Genomic DNA, 21,908 nt, shown 5'->3' with positions numbered 1-21,908 from the left:
ATTTTTACCTCAAAATGTCCTTTTGTGGTAAAATCTGTTATTGTAAATTCATAATTTTTCATTGTGTTGCGGTGGGGGTGCACCTAGAGCATCCAATACACTTGCACATAGGCCCAGAGTGAGTTTGTCACACAGAGACCCAAACCATTCAGCCATCCCCAACTTCTCCACGGGGCAAATGCTGGAGTAGGGTCCTGGAATATGAAAAGGTTGCCAGTTTCCTAGAAATATTATCACTAGCACTCTATATACCACTCTTCTGGGGACCCTGACACTCCCCTTCCCCGGCATTTTAAATCGCCATAAGGGCTAGACTCCAAGGGGGACCCCCATCCATCTTGCCCTCTGGCTAATTTGACTTGTGCAGGCCTGGATTTACCAAAAGACACACTAGGCCTGTGCCTAGGACAGCAAAAATCTGGGGGGGCAGCGGGCCGGCTGAAGATTTGCTACCTCCTAACTGTCAGGCCGATACAGTACAGTGCGCTCCGCCGGCCGATACAGTACAGTGCGCACTGTTAACCCACGTTTGGACACGCATTTTCAATGTGCTAGCTTTACCCCTTATTCAGTAAGAGGTAATAGCGCGTCGAAAATGCGCAGCCAACCCCCCCGAAACTAATAACGCCCGCAACATGCAAATGCATGTTGATGGCCCTATTAGTTATTCCCGCGCGATTCAGTAAGTAAAATGTGCAGCGAAGCCGCACATTTTACTTTCAGAAATTAATGCCTACCCAAAGGTAGGCATTAATTTCTGCTGGCACCAGGAAAGTGTACAGAAAAGCAGTAAAAACTGCTTTTCTGTACACCCTCTGACTTAATATCATGGCGATATTAAGTCGGAGGTCCCAAAAGTAAAAAATAATTAAACATTTTTAAAAAAAAATTTAAATCAACCCACGGCTCGTGGGTTGAAAACCAGACGCTCAATTTTGCCTGTGTCCGGTTTCCGAACCCGTGGCTTTCAGTGGGTTTGAGAACAGATGCCGGCAAAATTGAGCATCGGCTGTCAAACTCGCTAACAGCCGCCGGTCCTGTCAAAAAAGAGGCGCTAGGGACACTAGCGTGTCCCTAGCGCCTCTTTTTACCGCGGGCCCTCATTTGAATACTAAATTGCGCGCACAGGAGAGTGGCCTGTGCGCGCGCCGGGAGAGCTTACCCGCTCTCCCGCGACTTTTACTGTATCGGCCTTTGTGCTGCTTAATATCACTCAGCAGAGAATAGCTTTTTTGCTTCCTGCTCCAGCTTCTCCCCTCTCAGAGCAAAGAATAGGAAAGGAAGGGTGAGGCTGAAAGAGAAAGAACTGTACTCTCTATTCTAGCCCCTCCTCTCCTGTCCTCTACAGGGAACAGGAGGAGAGAAGTGAGCCCAGAATACATAGCAGGGAGCAAAGAGATGTCACTCTGCTCATTAATCCAGCCCTTCTGCTCTTGTCATTCAGTGATATGAGGGGAGGAGGTGAGCCTGGAGCAGATAGAGCAGAGCTCATTTAATCCAGGCCTTCTGCTCTATTGTCCCTTGGCTGGGAAGGGGGGGGGGGGGGGGGGTGTCACAGTGCCTAGGGGTGACAAAAATCCTAAATCTGTCACTTGTGCCATGCCTTGTGGGTGCCATCTCTTTCCTCATCGCAGGCAGCAGATTGCACTGAGTCACCCCTTAGAACGCACAGTTATTGTTTGTAAGAAGGTTTAACTGTTGCTCCTTAACTCACTCAGAGACTGGGATTTGCAAAAGCTTAAATGCTGAAGAAAAATCTTTGGAATGTAAAATAGAAAGACAATTTAAAGCAAGAGCTGAATTTATTTATTTATTTATTTTTACATGGCAGATCACTTTGTAATAGGACTTTCTTTTTCATTTGTTTTCATTGTTGAGTAAAATAAATATTGGCAGTTTTTGCACAATTTTTTGTCCACTCGTTCTATGATTACGGATTTGAGTAAATATATGAATTTGGGCGTGTAGGAAATCATCACAAAACATATATGTCAGCATGCTTCTGTGTATACAAAGCATGAATAACCAAAGAGTGTGTACGGGGGAGTGATGTTTAAAAAAAGGCAGTGTGAGAAAATTACAAATCAAGGAATACATTAGCTCAGGACAGAAAATCTAAATTTTGGAAAAAGATTATGCATGCATAGCTTTACCGCTGCAGAAATACTTAACAAGGCCAAAGGATTGTAAAAGGGATTCTTCCTGACTGAAGTAACCGCTGGAATCAGAGAGCATGTGTTCAAACTGGTCAAAGATAAATGTACTCTGGAAATCAAGGGAAATAGTTTCCACAGTCTGCTTGATTAAGCTGTTGAATAGTCTTCTGTGAGTTCTGATTTAGGCTATTCCATACAGTTATTGAAACTAAATTGGACATATATCACTGGAGTAGATTGTATGTACACCCATATCAATACTGAATATCTAGGACATGTGGGGGAAAGCCAAGTATGATGAACTGCTACATTCTAGAAATCATGGGTCACATTAAGGAAATAGTAAAATAGGAGGATATACTGGATACAATTATTAGAGCATAGAGAGAACCGCAATGGAAAGAAACTGATTAAATTATAGGAGCAATGGTAGCCCTGTTGCTTTAAGCAGAAACAGTTGAACATAGGTAAACTTCTTGGTTACTATTCAACATCCCAACAAAGCTAAGTTACACCAAATTAATGGAATAGATAACCAGTTAAATGAAACACTTTTTTTATATTGCACACTAGAAGTGAAAAAAATAGCCCCATAACAGGATATTTCCGGCTAATTGGAGTGAAGGTGTAGTCTAGTAGTTTGAGAAGCAGGCTGGAACCAGGAAACCAAGGTTCACATTCTGCTTCTCCTACAGATATTCCTTCCCCCTCCATTGTCTCAGATTGTAAATGGAAATAACGACAGCACCTGAATTGTAAGTCGCCTGGAGCAGGGATTTGGACAGAGGTGAATAATTAAATCTAAAATCTAAATCTAAATTAGAGTAGGATCAGATCTCAGCCGGCTCCCAGTGGGAGAGGCACTACTCCATCTATCACACTTACACAAGTGGATTAATGTATTGGTTTTGTAAAGAATAAATTCTTCATAACAGAGCAATTAGCTGCTTGAAGCAATCTTGAAAAGCTATGGCATGTATTGGGAATGAAGGCATGGAATCGCGTTTCCCTGAAAAACCTGCTGTTAGTCTTGGGCCCCTTCCAGTGAGAGCTTGACCTCCATCTTCCTGCCCCCTGCATGGAGCTGGAATCCATTGGCCATTTTTGTTTTTGGAAGGGAGGAGGGACAGATATAATGAATGACTTTTATTGTGCAATATTTCAAAACCTTTTGACTGCATTCGGATGGGACAGAAATCGTTCTGCCCAGTGCTGTAGCCAAAGCAAACAAAACATATTCCCCAAACCTGGATATGTGTTTCTCCTAAGCTGGCAGTAGTGAGAGTTCTGCACTCAAACAAGAATTCAGTTTGGTAATTTTTAGCCCTTGTAATGCTGAATGTTTAAGTATTTCAGCCAAAGAAAACAATGAAAAAATATCACATAATAGCATACATATTTACAGTTTGCAGGTGGTATAGCTCCCCTTCCCCCATCGTACAATGATTTGAGAGAGAATGTAAGCTCCATTGTAGAATATTAGATTTTTAACTTTTTTTTTAAATCCTTTTGGAAATCTCTGTTAACAGAATAGCAATCCAAGTGGAGCCCAATCCAGACTGAAAGAAACAAAAATGGGGACATGCCCATTAGAAGCCCCAAACTGGCCAATCTAATTACTTTTATTTATGAAGAAGGAGAAAGCCTGTGCAAGGCACACCATAGATAAGCATTTGAGCTTTAATGAAATTTCTGATCTATTAGTTAAAATTTGTAACCTATCATTAAAATCATCCATTGTACCTGAAGACTGGAGGGTGGCCAATGTAACCCCAATATTTAAAAAAGGCTCCAGGGGCGATCCGGGTAACTATAGACCAGTGAGCCTGACTTCAGTGCCAGGAAAAATAGTGGAAACTATTCTCAAGATCAAAATCGTAGAGCATATAGAAAAACATGGTTTAATGGAACACAGTCAACATAGATTTACCTAAGGGAAGTCTTGCCTAACAAATCTGCTTCATTTTTTTGAAGGGGTTAATAAACATGTGGATAAAGGTGAACCCGTAGATGTAGTGTATTTGGATTTTCAGAAGGCGTTTGACAAAGTCCCTCATGAGAGGCTTCTACAAAAACTAAAAAGTCATGGGATAGGAGGCGATGTCCTTTCGTGGATTACAAACTGGTTAAAAGACAGGAAACAGAGAGTAGGATGAAATGGTCAATTTTCTCAGTGGAAAAGGGTAAACAGTGGAGTGCCTCAGGGATCTGTACTTGGACCGGTGCTTTTCAATATATTTATAAATGATCTGGAAAGGGAATACAAGTGAGGTTATCAAATTTGTGGATGAATCAAAATTATTTAGAGTAGTTAAATCACAAGCGGATTGTGATACATTACAGGAGGACCTTGCAAGACTGGAAGATTGGGCATCCAAATGGCAGATGAAATTTAATGTGGACAAGTGCAAGGTGTTGCATATAGGGAAAAATCACCCTTGCTGTAGTTACACAATGTTAGGTTCCATATTAGGAGCTACCACTCAGGAAAAAGATCAAGATATAATAGTGGATAATACTTTAAAATCATGGGCTCAGTGTGCTGCAGCAGTCAAAAAAGCAAACAGAATGTTAAGAATTATTAGGAAGGGAATGGTTAATAGAACGGAAAATGTCATAATGCCTCTATATCGCTCCATGGTGAGACCGGACCTTGAATACTGTGTACAATTCTGGTCGCCACATCTCAAAAAAGATATAGTTGCGAAGGAGAAGGTACAGAGAAGGGCAACCAAAATGATAAAATGGATGGAACAGCTCCTCTATGAGGAAATGCTGAAGAGGTTAGGGCTGTTCAGCTTGGAGAAGAAACGGCTGAGGGGGGATATGATAGAGGTCTTTAAGATCATGAGAGGTCTTGAACGAGTAGATGTGACTCTGTTATTTATACTTTCGAATAATAGAAGGACTAGGGGGCATTCCATGAAGTTAGCAAGTAGCACATTTAAGACTAATCGGAGAAAATTCTTTTTCACTCAATGCACAATAAAGCTCTGGAATTTGTTGCCAGAGGATGTGGTTAGTACAGTTAGTGTAGCTTGGTTCAAAAAAGGTTTGGATAAGTTCTTGGAGGAGAAGTCCATTAACGGCTATTAATCAAGTTTACTTAGGGAATAGCCACTGCTATTAATTGCATCAGTAGCATGGGATCTTCTTAGTGTTTGGGTAATTGCCAGGTTCTTGTGGCCTGGTTTGGCCTCTGTTGGAAACAGGATGCTGGGCTTGATGGACCCTTGGTCTGACCCAGCATGGCAATTTCTTATGTTCTTATACCATTGATTTATTTATAAGTAATGCAAACATGCAGGGCCGGCATGTCCCAATAGTTGAACCAGGCAGTCGCCTACAGCGCTAGCCATTAGGGGGCGGCAAAGAGCAGCTGTGTGGGGCCGCGAGCAGAGCCTATCCTGCTCACAGCTGAGAGGAGTAGAGACTCAGCCATGAGCAGCGCCTCTGTTTGAGTGTGAATGAGAGGGGTTGTGTGAACGAGAGAGCATTGGTGTTAGTGAGAGAAAGAGGGAGGGAGCCTGTGTAAGGGTGCATGTGTGAATAAGATAGGGAACCTAAGTGTGTGTAAGAGGGGGGGTCCTGTTTGAGTGAATGAGGTCATGGCTAGAACAGGGCCCTGGACCGAGGGTGGGAGGGCGCAAGGCAGAAGGTTCTTCTAGGGCGCTAAGACTCCTGCACTGGCCCTGCATGCTAGCCAGTCAGCTGTTAGTTCCATGAAATTCTACATTCTCTTCTTTGATATGTAGAACTAAAGATAAAGAAACAAACTGGAGGTGGTAACATTTGTATTGGCCTACATTAATATAGATTTGAGACTAGCTTTTGAGTGCAGTACTCTATTCAGCGAGTCTATATGTTGCTGGGGAACAGTGATGACTTATAAGAAATGTGAACCCATTGCCGTTGAGACTAGGACTTCCAAAACTTTCCCTTCTGCTGCCCCTGCCAGAATTCAGGATCTCTGCATCCTCTGACTGCAGTGAGAATGCTCGGGGACTAGGTCAGCCTGTACTCACAGGCCCCACTCCGGCACGGGAGCCTGGAGGTGGCAGGGCCACGGTGGAGCCTATGATCATGGTCTGACAATCCCTGCAGATTTCACCCCAATAGGAGGATTTGTTGCTGGATCAGATCTCCGGAGGTCTGGGGAACAGCATGGCGAGGGCAGGAGGGTCATTACAGGGTAGTGAGCAGTAACCTTGCTGCCTGCCCCCCCAAATTTTGCCATTCTAATACAGACTTGCTGTGGAAATTAGTAAAAGGCAAAATATAAACAATGTGGAAACTTAACTATTTAACATCCTAGTTCAGTGTTTGGCAAGGGAAACTTTTGTATAGCAGTAGGATGTTTTTGGGTAAGTGTGGTAAAATTTAAGAACAAATTGTATATCTTGAAAGCCTAACGTGTAAAAGAGATTCTGTTTTTCTAGTATCCAGTTCCCTTCCTGTGCTTTCCAGTATCATCTCACATTGCCAAAAATTGTTCAGCAATATTAAAATGTTTTCTTCAACTTTGCCCCCCAAAAAGATACTCTCTTTTGAGAGGAATGTTTCCTCTGGAGGTTTACATCATCATTTGGTTCAGCTTTTGGAGATAGAACTGGACCAAATAGCAGTGTTCTTCTCTTGGGAAAGCATACTTCTCCACTTAAGTATTCCCACCAGAAAGCTTAGAAACTGCTTACATACTGCAGCACAATTCTGTCCACATTTACCCTTTCACCTTACTGCAGCTGAACTGGATTTTTTTTCCTAAGGAAATAGGATCATTTTTTCTTTTGCCATTACTTTATATTTTATGATCTGAATAAGTGCATGCCTTTATACATACATTTGTTGTAATCGATTTTGGGCAGTTTATTTGATGCCTTTCATGTGTGAGGTATACTACTTCAGAAACATGCAGCACCTATGGGGAGGAGATGGGAGAAGACTAGCTACCAGTTTTAGACCCCAGCCTGCATTGCAACTTCCAAGTAGGAAAAGATATACTCTTATTGGCATAGCTAGTCTCAATCCAAGGCCCCTGAGTCATAAGAACATAAGAAATGCCATACTGAGTCAGACCAAAGGCCCATCAAGACTAGCATCCTGTCTCCAACAGTGTTCAATACAAGTCACAATCCAAGATCCCAAAGAATAGATCCAATGCTTCTTGCTAATATCCAGAGATAAGCAGTGGCATTCCAAAGTCTACATGCCTTTCAATGGTTTATGGAGTTTTCTCACAGGACAAGCAGGATGGTAGTCCTCGCATCTGGGTGACATCACAGGATGGAGCCCTGTACGGAAAACTTTTCTGTCAAAGTTTCTATAAAGCTCTGACTGACACTGGCACACTGAGTGCACTGAGCATGCTCAGCCTGCAATTATCCCTGTGACCACAGGTGTCTCCCTCAGTCTCGTCTTATAGCAAAAAGCGCAAGCGAAACTAAATAAAAGTAAAAACGTATACAGACCCAACTCCGCGGGGTGGCGGGTGGGTTTCGTGAGGACTAACATCCTGCTGTCCTGTGAGAATACCTGTTACAGGTAAGCAACATTTGCTTTCTCACAGGACAAGCAGGATGGTAGTCCTCACATATGGGTGAGTACCGAGCTGAGGATGCCCGGGAGTGCACCAAATGCACCCAAGACACGCAAAAGACGCAATGATGGGGGTGGAATTTGGAACAGAGGACATCCTGAAACCCTTAACGGGTTGGTGGAAGGATGTTGGGTAGTTAAACCGAAAAGAATAGGGGTAGACAGACTGGCCAAACATGGAGCATGCCGGCTAGTCGTATCTAAGCAGTAATGGGCTGCGAAGGTATGGCGAGAGCTCCAGGTCGCAGCCTGATAAATATGTACAAGCAGCACCGGCCGAAGGTAAGCTATGGAGCCTGGGACAGATGGAACAGAGTGTGGTTACACACAGTGTTATAGTGAAATGCCTGCTTGTTGGTAGGAAAAAGAGATACAGACTGTCAATTAGGAGGAATAGGTCTGTTTGCCCACTGGAACTTGCAGCTTGGCTCTTGCCATAGAAGGAAAGAGTTAGGTGGAATTCCTATGGAGTGTAGTGCAGTCTAGATAGAATGCAAGTGCACTATTACAGTCCAAGGAGTGGAAAAACCCTCTTGCTTTGGTGAGAGAGAGGTGTTGGGAAAGTGGGCAGAGTATATTCTCAGTAAGGTGAGATGCAACGTCTACCTTAAGGATATGAAGTTGAAAACATAAAACCACTCAGTCACGCAGGGTTGGGTTAGTATGTAACAAGGTGTGTAACTCACTGACCCTGTTGGTAGAAGTGATGTCTATGAGAGAAAGAGTTCCCCATGGCAGACTGTTAAGTGAGAGGAATGGAAAGGCTCGATCGGAGAACGTATGAGTCTTGTAAGCCCGAATTACTTGTCCCATTCCGTGACTAGTGAAAACAGAGGCGACTTGATCAGTGGATAATTCATGGTAAGCTGACTCAGAAGGGGTTGACCATTAAATCGGTATCCCCACTCCCAAGTGGTACGCCAATTGGAACCGAGGTGTACCCATGTGAAGGATGCCTGGGGGAACAGGATCCGAGGGAGTAAGGAAAAAGAGTGGTGTAGAAAAAAGAAAAAGGGTAAAACCCTTTTGTAAGTGTCATGTAGTAAATCATGCCATTTTGAATGGTAGGATTTGGGTGTGGAAGGGTTTTTGTGATGCTACCAGTACCTGAGAACATCAGTGAATCTATGATATGAGACAGACTTGTGAGAAGGTGAATTGGTTACTGGTGTGATAGACCGAGAAGTATGGGAGCATACTGGTCTCGGCCAAGACGTGGGTCTGAGGAACAGTGAACCCCGTCCCATTTCAGCATTAGAAGAGTGCTGGCTATGAGAGGCAGTGGAAGAGACACATATAATGGGGCCTTGATGGAACAAAGGTGCCTATGGGAATGCACTGGAAACGTGTAGGGAGGAGAATCCATGCACTGTATGGTTCGATGCGGACGCAGAGGGCAAGTTAGGTTGACCTCAGCGCTAGAAGATTTCTCTCACTACACATGTAGTCCGAGACCATTCAAGGGGATGGAAACCTATATGAAGAAGGTCTGTTAGTGCATTCAGTAAGTCTGTCAGATAAGTGGCCTGAGGATGCATTGAACGAGTAAGGGCCAAAGGTAGAGCTGCGGAGCTTCCTAGCAGAGCAGCTAAGAGGTTATGCGTGCTTGTGTGCTGGAAAAGCACATTGTCCCTATGCTGTCTGTCTGTATGCACAAAGATTTGTTGCAGAGGCAGTATTGGAAGGCATAAGGGCATAACTCATGCTACAAGCTCCAGGAACTTCATGTGAAACTGAGCCTGGAGCGGAATAGACGCATATTGGGTTGAGAAGATGTTAGGTCAAACTTTACAACCCTGAGCAAATGCGAGCATTAGCAGGAGCAGACTAGGTTTTGGTTCTAGATCTGCAATATGGATGAGGGACGAAAGCGGTTGGACAGCTTAGACCCACTGATAATGGAATTTCACTGAACCTAACCCATAGCAATTTTGGATCTATGAGGAAAGTGCATAGAGAAAAAACCCCCATGGCCCGACAATGAAAGAATTGAGGGGCTGAGGTTATGGAATATGCACGCAGGGACATATAGGAATTTGTTAGAATGTCTGCGCGTTTGCTGGACAGGAAGGTCCATTATGACTGTGCTGTCCAGAAGTGTTCTATAAGGGATTTATGGCAGTGACAGCAATCCCAGGTAGTAGATTTATAGTGAGTCATGAAGAGGTTAGAGCTCCTTGCTTGGATTGACTGTGGTTATGCAAGGAAAAGCATGAATGATGTTGTACTCTGTAGAGAAACAGCAGTCACTGATAGTGATTTAATAAAATACCCCAGTTGCTGGAGCTGGTGCAACTGGCAGAGCTTGAGATTGTAATATTGTTGATTAGAAAGATTAGAGGCAATCTACTTACTGCGATATGGAAGCATGGTGACGAGAGATACCATTTTACCTGTGCCTTCTGAAGAAAGTTGGTATTTCTGATGTCCAGGATGGGCGGAGAGTAACTACTTTCTGTTGAAAGAAAGAATAGTGAAATTAAAACTCCCCAACCCCCCCTCCCTCCCTGTCACATGGTAGGAGCAATGGACGGCCGGCGCCGTCTTTAAAAATGGCGTGGGCCATCCAGTGCACCTACCATGTGACAGGGGCCGACCAATGGCACCGATAGCCCCTGTCACATGGTAAGAGCAAAGGGCCATCAGCGCCATTTTGATTAGTGGCAGCCGACAGCCCGAGTGTGGGAGAATGCTCCCGGGACCCCCGCTGGACCACCAGGTATTTAAAAAATGTTTGGGGGGGGGTCCGGAGGGTGGGGGGATACTAACAAACTCATTTTAAAGGGTCAGGTTGTGTTTTTAGGTTGTGTCCTTTCTTCCCGCCCCCACCCATAATGATAAGAAAAACCACTAAATTAATCGTGGGGTTTCCTATCGCTATCGGGGACCCCCCGATATTTGACGATATTAAAAATATCAGACGATATTTTCAATTGTCAGATAAATGATTCACATCCCTAGTAATTTGTGGAAGGCCACAATCCCACATCAATGTCGACGGGGCACGCCTCGGGTACAGGGGAGCCATTATGACTCATGAACCCGGCCCTCGTTGCAGCGGGTCGATGTCACCCATATGTGAGGACTAACATCCTGCTGTCCTGTGAGAACACCTGTTACAGGTAAGCAACATTTGCTTTCTTCCAGGAACTTGTCCAAACCAGCTATGCTAACTGCTTTTACCACACCCTCTAAGAACAAATTCCATAGTTTAATTATGTATTGAATGAAAAAAAATACTTTCTCTTTGTTTTAAATGAGCTACCTATTGGCTTCATGGAGTGTCCTGTAGTCTCGTTTTACCCTACTCATGATTTTGTCAACCTCTATTATATCTTTTCTCAGCCATTTCTTTTCCAAGTGGAAGAGTTTAGCCTCACCTCAAAGGGGAGATGTTCCATCCCTATGATTATTTTGGTGCCTTTTCTCTGTACCTTTTCTTGTTCCGCTATATCTTTTTTTGAACTGCACACAATACTCAAGGTGTGGTCGCACCATGGATCTATATGGAGACATTATGATATCCTCTTATTTTCCATTCCTTTCCTAATAATATCTAACATTCTGTATGCTTTTTTAACACTGCCATATACGGGGCTGAGGGTTCACTGTCCACAATAATTTCAAGATCCTTTTTCTTGGTGGTGACACCTAACACAGAACCCAACATCGTATACCTATAACTTGGATTATTTTTCCTTATATATATATATATCACTTTGCACTTGTCCACATTAAATTTCATTGCCATTTATAAATCCTAGTCTCCCATTCTCACAAGGTCTTCTTTCAATTCTTCACAATCTGACAACTTTGAACAATTTTGTGTCATCTGTGAATATGCTCACCTCACTCATCACTTTCTTTTCCAGATCACTTACATTATAATTATATTAAAAAGCACTGGTTCCAGTACAGATCCTTGGGACACTTCACCATTTACTTTTCTCCATTGAGTGAAATGACCCATCAGTCACTCTCTCTGTTTACTATCCTTTAGCTAGTTACCAATCCACAATAGGATATTGCCTTCTATCCCAGGGTGTTTTAATTTCCTGATGAGCTTCTCATGATGGACTTTGTCAAATCCAGATACACTGTATCAACTGACTCACCCGTATTCACATGTTTGTTGAACCCTTCAAAGTATCTAACAGACTTGTAAGACAAGACTTCTTTTCACTAAATTCATGTTGGCTCTGCCCCATTAGACTGTGTTGATCCAGATGATCAGTAATTTTGTTTTTCAGAATAGCTTCTATCATTTTGCCCAATACTGTCTTCAGGTTCACCAGTCTTTAGTTTCCCGGATTATCTCTGGAGCTCTTTTTAAAACCAGGTGTTACATTGACCACCACCGTCCAATCATAAGAACATAAGAGCATAAGATATGCCATACTGGATCAGATCAAGGGGCCATCAAGCCCATTATCCTGTTTCCAATAGTGGCCAATCCAAGTCACAAATACCTGGCAAGTACCCAAACATTAAATAGATCCCATGATACTAATGTTAGCAACAAGCAGTGGCTATTACCTATTGATTAATAGAAGTATATGGACTTTTCCTCCAGAAACTTATCCAAACCTTTTTTAAACCCAGCTATACTAAATGCCTTAACCACATCCTCTGGCAATGAATTCCAAAGCATAATTGTGCGTTGAGGGAAAAAGAATGTTCTATGATTTGTTTTAAATGTGCTACTTTCTAACTTCATGGCATACCCCCTAGTCCTTGTACTATCAGAGTAAATAACTGATTCACATTTACCCGTTCAAGATATTTCATGATTTTGTAGACTTATATCATATCCTCCTCCAGCTGTCTCTTCTCCAAGCTGAACAGCCCTAATTTCTTTAGCCTTTACTCATAGAGGTGCTTTTCCATGATCTTTATCATTTTGGTCACCCTTCTCTTTACTTTTTCCAGTGCAACTATATTCTTTTTGAGATATGGCAACCAGAATTGCACACAGTATTCAAGGTGTGGTCTCACCATGGAGCAATAAAGAGGCATTATCACATCCTCTGTTTTATTTGCGATTCCCTTCCTAATTCCTAACATTCTATTTCATTTTTGACCTCCACAGCACACTGTTGATTTCAATGTAATATCAACTATGATGCCTAGATCTTTTTCCTGGGTGTTAACTCCTAACATGAAACATAACATCGTGTAACTCCAGCAGGGGTTATTTTTCCCTGAATGCATCACCTCGCATTTGTCCACATAAATTTCATCTGCCATATAGATGCCCAATTTTCCAGTCTTGCAAGGTCCTCCTGTATTTTATCACAATCCACTTGTGATTGAATAATTTTGTGTCATCTGCAAAATTGATCACCTCACTCATTGTACCCCTTTCCAGAACATTTATCAATATATCAAAAAGCACCAGCCCAAGTACAGATCCCTGAGGCATTCCACTATCTTTTTCCACTGTGAAAACAGACCATTTAATCCTACTTTGTTTCCTGTCTTTTAACTAGCTTGCAATCCACAAAAGGACATCACCTCCTATCCCATGACTTTTTAGTTTTCTTAGAAGCTTCTCATGGACTTTGTCTAATGCCTTCTGAAAATCCAAGTACACCACATCTACTGGTTCATCTTTAGCCACATGTTTATTCACCCCTTCAAAAAAAAAAGTAACAGATCAGTGAGGTAAGACTTCCCTTGGATAAATCCATGCCGGCTGTGTCCCATTAAACCATATCTATTTGCTCTGTGATTTTATTCTTTAAAATAGTTTCCATGATTTTTCCCAGCACTGAAGTCAGTTTCACCAGTCTATATTTTCCTGGATCACCCCTGGAGCCCTTTTTAAATATTGGAGTTACATTGGCCATCTTCCAATCTTCAGGTACAATGGATGATTTTAATTATAGGTTGGAAATTACTTGTAATTGGTCTGAAATTTCATTTTTTATTTCTTTCAGAACCCTGGGGTGTATACCATCTGGTCCAGGTGAATTGCTACTCTTCTGTTTCTCAGTCTGGTCTACTACATCTTCCAGATACTATAGTTGATTTGAATGAGTAGTTAGATTACTAGTAAGAAGTCTGAAATTTCATTTTTGAGGTGGTTTTTTTTTTCAGAACTTTGGGATTCATACCATCTAGTCCTGATGATTTCTTAGTTTGTCAATTTGCTCTATTACATCTTCCCTGTTTACTGTGCTTTAATTCCGTTCCTCTGAATCATCACCTTCAAAGAATATTATAGATGTTAGTATCTCCCCAACACCCTTCTGATTAAAGACTGAAGAAAATAATTCATTTAGTCATCTAATGGTGGTGGATGCCTGGAATGCCCTTCCGGAGGAAGTGGTGAAGACCAAAACTGTGAAGGATTTCAAAGGGGCGTGGGATAAACACTGTGGATCCTTAAAGTCTAGAGGATGTGAATGAAGAGAAGAGGCAAGGGGTGGCTTGCTTGCGGGAATGACAACTACTACCTGGAGATTAATATCCTTATTCAATAAACATACACACATTTAATGCGACTCCAATATTGCTCTATGCTTCAACGGCAAGAGGAAATGTGGAAAAAAGGATTTGCATCCACAAAAAAGCAGGGGAGTAGCTTGCTTGTTACGGCGGTTACTACCCCAAATCAAATAAGCCTGATACTTCACTTTCAATGCACATCCAGCATAGCTCTCTGCTTCAACGGCAGAGAGAATGAAGAAAAGATGATTTATATCAGCATCAACCAACAAGGAATGAATTACATAGTCTGGGTAAACAAATAAGCATGGGTGTAGCTTGCTTGTTACGGTGGCTACTACCCCAAATCAATTAAGCATGATACTTGACTTGGAATAAGTATCCAGCGCAGCTCACTGCTTCAGCAACAGAGGGAATTAAGTAGAGGATTTTTATTCAGACAACCAACAATGGCTGAATTGCACATGCAGGGTAAACAAACGGGAGTAGCTTGCTTATTACGGCGGTTACTACCCCAAACCAATTAGCTAGATACTTCACTTAGATGCAGCTCCAGCACTGCTGTCTGCATCGGTGGTGGGGGTGGAAGGGAATTGGAACCAAAAAGTTACCAATAAGGGCCCTGACCTCAGCGGTCAGAGTAACAGATTATGAAAACAAATAGGTGTGAAAGCTTGCTGGGCAGACTGGATGGGCCGTTTGGTCTTCTTCTGCCGTCACTTCTATGTTTCTATGTAATGGTCTAAATGATTCCCTCATTGGCTTCTTGATTTAAATATACAAGAAGTTTGACAAGTTTCTTTTCAAATTTTATTTTGGCCTGTCTTTTTGCTTTCGAGCTAACTTGCCAATGCTTATGCTCATTCCTATTTTCTTCATATGGATTCACCTTACAGTTTTTGAAGGATGTCCTTTTGGCATTAATAGCCTCCCCGTACCTTGTAACTTAACCATGCTGGCAGTTGTTTGGTTATGTTATAAAATCAGGGGTCGGTGCACGCAAGCGGGTGCACCATTAGTGCAAATGTGCACGCAGACGCCCGCGGCCTTCCCCCGTTCCCTCCCAGGCCACTCCAATTTAGGATCGGCTTGGGAGGGAACTTCCCTATCCCCTAATCTAACCTTCCTACTCCTTCCCCTAACCTACCCACCCCCTAGCCCTATCTTAACCCCCCCAAAAAAAGTTATCTTACCTTTTGTGCCTGCTTGAAGCAGGTGCAGTTTGCACGCGCTGGCACCCTTCCAGCAAGTGATCCCTCAGCACAAAGGCAAATGGCCGCTGTGCTGGGGACCTCTAGCTCCACCCTGCCCCGCCCCCTCCCTGCCCCTTTCCCGAAGCCCCAAGGCTTTACACGCGTCGTTGTAGCTTTTTAAATTAGGCCCGGCACGCGTATCCCCACCTACACACGTAAGGCGTTGAAAATCCTGCCCTATACCTTTGTAAAGTTAAATGCTACTGCTTTAGTTTTCCTTAATGTCCACTCTTCTGTGATTATGATAAATTTGATTGTTATGATCACTATTGACCAGCAGCCCCACCACTATCTCTCACACCAGATCATGTGTCACAGACTGTGAAGATTAGATCTAGAGTTGTCCCCTAGTTTATCTGTTCCAGGACCAGTTGGTCCATGAAGCTGTAATTTATGACATCAAGAAACTTAATCTCCTCAGCATGTCCTGATGAGATATTTATCCAGTCAACATTGGGATAATTGAAATAAGATTTGCCACACTAGGTTAGACCAAAGGTCCATCAAGTCCAGTATCCTGTTTCTAAGTGGCCAATCCAAATCATAAGTACCTAGCAGTATCCCAAAACATTGATAGATTCCATGCTGCTTATCCCAGAGATAAGCAGTGGATTTTCCCCAAGTCTACCTTAATAATGATTTATGGACTTTTCTTTCAGGAACTTGTCTAAACCTTTATTAAACCAAGCTACATTAACACTTTCACCACATCCTCTGACAACAAATTCCAGAGTTTAATTATGCGTTGAGTAAAAAATATTTCTTTCCTATTTGTCTTAAATGTATCACCAAGGAACTTAATTGACTGTCCCCTAATCTTTGTACTTTTTGAAAGCGTAAACAACCAATTAGCATTTACCTGTTCCACTCCACTCATTATTTTATAGACCTGTATCATATCTCTCTTGAGCCATCTCTTCTCCAAACTGAAGCACCCTAAACTCTTTAGCCTTTCTTTATAGGAGAATTGTTCCATCTCCTTTATCATTTTGGTTGCTCTTCTCTGTACCTTTTCTGCTATGTCTTTTTTTGGATGCAGTTGCTAGAACTGCACACAATACTCAATGTGCAGTCACACCATGGAGCGATACAGAGGCATTATGATATCCTCAGTTTTATTCTCCATTCCTTTCCTAATAATTCCTAACTTTCTATTTGCTTTCTTTGCCACCACCGTACACTGAGAAGTGGATTGCAACATAATATCCATGATGACACCTAGATTCTTGTCCAGGGTAGTGACTCCTAAAGTGGAACATTGCATTGTGTAGCTATAATTTGAGTTGCTCTTCCCTACATACATCACTTTGCACCTGACCACATTAAATATCTGCCATTTGGAATGCTAGACTCCTAGTCTTGCAGGTGGTCTTGCAATTTCTCACAATTCTCTAGTGATTTAACAACTTTAAATAATTTTGTATCAGCAAATTTTATCATCTCCCTTGTCGTTCTCATTTCAAGGTCATTTATGAATATGTTAAAAAAAAGCGGGCAGTCCTCTATTTACTTTTCTCCACTGAGAAAATTGACCATTTAGCCCTACTCTCTATTTTCTATATTTTAACCAGTTCTCAGTCTACAATAGAACATTTAATTTAATTCAGATTTATAAATCGCTCAATCCAAAGGTCTATGTATCATTCAAAACATAAAATACATTCAAAACATAAAATTTCAAACCAATAAATAAAATATAAGTATAAAATGATTAAATAACTCTAAAACAAAAAAAATACTCTAAAATTAAAAGTAATTAAAATAAGACTAAAACACATTAAGAGCTCATCCTGTACATAAGTAAGAACATTATGTTCCTCAATACATTGATATTACAGTGAATTCACTTCATGCTACCAGGCATGACTTTTTAATTTCCTCAAGAATCTCTCGAGGTACTTTATCAAACACTTTCTGAAAATACAGATACACTAAATAAACTGGCTCGTCTTTATCCATGTTTATTCACACCTTCAAAAAAATGTAGCAAATTGTGTTTCCTAACATTTCACTGTCTCCCATACTGACCTGCTAGATGGTAGTATACTCCCTCCAATACACTCTTCTCCATCATACAGGAAATTTCTATCCATGGAGTTTCTATAGTGCATTTTGTCTCCTGCAGGACTTTTATCCTGTTTGACTCTATTCCATCCTTAAAATATAGCAACCCTCTCCTCCACCAATTTAACCTGTCTATCATTCTAATATAATTTGCTCCCTGGTAACAGAGTGCCCCATAAGTTATCATCCTTCCCTCAGGTCTCTGAGATGTCTATTATGTCTCCATCTTTGTTCAGTGCCATACAGTCCAACACTTCAATACTATTTTCAGACTTCTGGCATTTGCATGCAGACCGTTCAAAGTATGTCTTTTAATTATATTAACAACCTGATAGCAGTTGAAAAGAGCAGTTTGGAATCATGCATCTCTGTATGTTTATTTAAATGCACCTATGCTACTTCTGCCTTATTGACAACCTCTCTTTTGGGATAGTCTTACTTCCCTGTTATGTCAGTATCTTTTGAAGATACCTCACTCTGAAGCATATGCTTCTGAGTAACTATAGGCTTTCTCCCATAATCTAGTCACTGGAAGGGACTAATTAAAGTAAGGCAACATAAAGGAGGAGACCTTGTATCAAGTCTGCTGAGAAACCCAATAATTCCACCCCTGAGGAATCAGATTGGTCCTTAGGGCTAAAACAAAAGTTGCTGAGGACAAAGAAAGTAATCCCCTGCAGCTGGAGGGCTGCTTAGCTATGCTGCAGAATCCAGATGTAGAGATCTGTGATAACTGAAGTTGTAAGTGGAGTTAAGATGAATGTACCTTTTTTAAAATGTGAATTACCTGAGATTAAAACTGATAATACTTGAAACTGTTATTCAACTTCTTTTGCTATAACCCTTGCTCAAGGAGAGCTTGCATTTATGAATTTTTATGGTGAAGAGAACCTGTATACTTGTGCTGTTATTCCTGTGTGTAAATAATGTTGAGCTTGGAAACTGAAAGAGATTGTGTTACCGTTATGTAATTGAGGTACCGAGCATTTAAGGTACTCTGCTTAAGGTCAGCCTGAGAGTGGGTAGATAATTATGGGCCTCAAGGTTTGAAATTGCACAATGGAGACGTGCATTTGATCACTTTGCTAATATTCCTTGTTTTTATTCCTTGGGCCTAACTACTACCTAATAAAGGATAGCCATAAGCCAGTCATTGAAAGCTGCAGTTCGTAACATTGCATCCTACTCCTGCTCACAGAAAGACAATATCTGTGCATGTTAAGCAGACATGAGGGGAAAAAGAAACTGGGAAGAGACCAAATGCCATCCTTGATGTCTCCCTAATGGAAGCTGGATGAGAGAGGCTCAAAGGGAAGGCATTAAAGGCTATAAACAATTGTACAATAAAATGTTTGATAGACTAGGTTGTTCTAACTCTACTTTCTTACAAAGTCATATATTTGTAGAAGCATCCATCACTTGTGGCTTTCTCCTTTTAAGCTGCTCTAAAACTACTGTGTAGGCAGGCTTTCGTTCATAACCACACAAAGACCCATTAAGCAGGACCAGCTGTTAAGGAACTGGCACCAGGGCTGCTGACTGAAAGTTGGCACAAGAGCTCTGTTACGGAATTAAGAGCATGTTTGCCAAAATACATACTTAAATGGTATATAATCATATCTAAATTAATTACACTGTGGGTACATATAGAGATGTAATGATGTGCGTGTGTGGCAGGGAAACTGGGAATATTTTGATAAATGGATACATAAATGCACTGTAAAAAAAAAATACACAGAATAAGTACTTTTCCATATATCATTTAGCTGATGATAGGGCAGAAACTATACCGTTTGTCACACTACTGACAGCTGAATATGGAAATACCAGATTACAAAATTGTTGGGGGCTGGTTTGATCCTTCTCATAGGACAGTGACTGAGATGGCTGCTTCACAATTGGATACAAGACAAAAAAAATGTGTTCATAGTTAATGGTTAGTTCGCAATCCAGTTTTAAAAAGCATGGCATTGCAGTCCTAATTAATACAGGGCAGAGTTCTAGTAGCTATACTGCTGCAGAAGGTTGAAAGCTTTTCAGGTTGAAAACCTGTAGTGGAACAACATGAGAACGGTCCAAACTCAATGCTATGCATGAATATTTGAGATTACATGGGTCCCTTCTTTAGTTAATTAGATGGTAGATGATAAAGACAAATTGGCCCATCTAGTCTGCCCAGTTGTCTTCTCCTCAGGTTCTCTAACACTTTGAGTAGATAAGCAAATAACTTCCAATATTAAAATCAACATCAGCTCCCCCCATCTCTTGCTTCTTTTGCTCATCTCACATTTCTGTTATCTGTTCGACTTGATCATCATGTGTGGATGATTTTGATGTAGGTTCAATTTTAAAGGTAGTACAACCTGAAAGGACTCTAGCTCTGATTGGCAAAATGAAAGTCCAATTCTTTTGGCTGTCTGGGTATTTGCCAATTACTTGGAAACAGGATGCTGGGCTTGATGGACCCTCTGTCTGACCCAGCATGGCAACTTCTTATGTTCTTCTTTTGCATCATGAACATCGCCATGTAAATCTGTGGTCACTATCTGTCTATTTCCTAACCATCAAATCATTGTGACCCCCAAACAATGTTTGCCAGTATTTAGAAATGAAATCTTAATGGGCACTACCGACTACCTTGCCTTCATTTGCCTTATATTTAATCATTGATCAGTCCATAGTGTGTCCTTGGCTCTTTCTTTGTATACTTTTTAAATTTTCTCATGTAAATAAAAGCATGGGGCTGAATTTTAAAACATATACGCGCGCAGCCTACATGTGCACGTGCTACCCGGCGCGCGCACATGTACGCCCGATTTTATAACATGCATGCGGTATCTTTGAAAAAAAAAACTAACCTGACGCAATTGAAAGAATCTGTATAACTCTATTCTACATTGAAAGGCATTGCAAACATATGAAGGAACTAAAGATAAAATAATCCAGCACGTACCTAAGATACTATAAAACAGCTTCTAATCCAGTGATTATACACAGATCTGCAGGAATGTGCTGGTTTATTTGTTTTCTTCTGTATTTTAAAGGTGCTTTTCAAACATGAGATTTTTTTCATTGTATTGTTTTAACTGAGTGAAGTGTGTATTCACTGTATAGTCTAAGCTGGTATAATTTATTTTATTAACAGTTTGGTCCCTCCTGAAGAAGCTGACTGGTAAAACATGGCCGTGTCGGGGGTCTTTACCATTTGGAACTTTACAGCTGACAGCGTGAGAATATCCAGATGAAAGTAATGAAGATGATTAAAATGATATATTGAACTCTTCCTCTGGATTTTCTATGATTGCACAGTAAACTTTAAAAAAAAAATAAATTATAATTGAGATTAAATTACTACCTCACATTTTTTTTTATTATTGACTCTTAAATGCAAAGGGGCGGATTTTAAAAGGCCCGCGTGCGTAAATCCTTCTGGATTTATGCGCGCAGGGCCCTTGCGCGCCTATAGCCCCGGGACGCGCGTAAGTCCCGGGGCTTTCGAAAAGGGGAGGGAGGGGGCGTGTCCGGGGCGTTCCCAAAACGACGCGGCGTTTCGGGGGCGTGCCCGGGGGCATGGCACCGGCCCAGGGGCATGGTCGAGGCCTCCGGACCAGCCCTCGGGACCGGAGGACAGAGCGGGGCTGCCGGCGACGCGCGCAAAGTTACGCCTGCTTTCAGCAGGCGTAACTTTGCCGACAAAGGTAAGGGGGGTGTTTAGGGCCGGAGGGGAAGGTGGGGGGAGGGCGTAGAAAAGTTCCATCCAAGGCCGCTCCGAAATCGGAGCGGCCTTGGAGGGAACATGCAGCTCGCACTGGGCTCGGCGCGCGCAGGTTGCACAAATGTGCACCCCCTTGCGCCCACCGACCCCGGATTTTATAAGATACGCGCGGCTACGCGCATATCTTATAAAATCCAGCGTACTTTTGTTCACGCCTGGTGTGCGAACAAAAGTACGCGCTCGTGTATTTTTTAAAAATCTGCCCCATAGTGTTCGATCATTCCTTAAGATTTCTTAGATCACTTCTTGTTCTGTCTATTCCCTCAGTTTTCCATTCTGTTGTAGATTTTTGTGTCCTCTACAAAGAGGCCAACGTTTTCCTCTAATTCCTGCAATATTGTTCACAAATGGGCCGATATACAGTAAAGTGCGCTCTGGCCAAGCGCACCGTTAGCTCCCGTTTGACGTGCGTTTTCCACGCGCTATTTTTACCCCTTATACAGTAAGGGGTAATAGCGCATGGAAAATGCACGGCCAACCCCCCCCCCCCCAAATTAATAGCGCCCACAACATGCAAATGCATGTTGATGGGTCTATTAGTCATTCCCGAGTGATACAGAAAGTAAAATGTGCAGCGAAGCCGCACATTTTACTTTCAGAAATTAACACCGGCAC

General features: G+C 41.9%; 1 protein-coding gene across 2 annotated transcripts in view; it reads left to right on the top strand.

The window, feature by feature from the left end:
* Positions 1 to 20,836, top strand: part of CDCA2 (cell division cycle associated 2) — a 272,763-nt gene extending 251,927 nt beyond the window's left edge. For both annotated transcript variants that reach the window (XR_003857078.1, XM_029604097.1), the window contains exon 16: positions 20,664 to 20,836. Coding sequence is in view for 1 of the 2 variants with exons in the window: in XM_029604097.1 (XP_029459957.1) it covers positions 20,664 to 20,678 (15 nt within the window). In the remaining variant the exon portion in view is untranslated. The remainder of the gene's footprint in view (positions 1 to 20,663) is intronic.
* Positions 20,837 to 21,908: the final 1,072 nt, after the last annotated feature.

This window comes from Rhinatrema bivittatum, chromosome 5 (genome assembly GCF_901001135.1).
Source record: "Rhinatrema bivittatum chromosome 5, aRhiBiv1.1, whole genome shotgun sequence".
Classification (NCBI taxonomy): Eukaryota; Metazoa; Chordata; class Amphibia; order Gymnophiona; family Rhinatrematidae; genus Rhinatrema; species Rhinatrema bivittatum.
The sequence above is the reverse complement of the archived record's forward strand: the minus strand, read 5'-3'. Positions and strand labels throughout refer to the sequence as shown.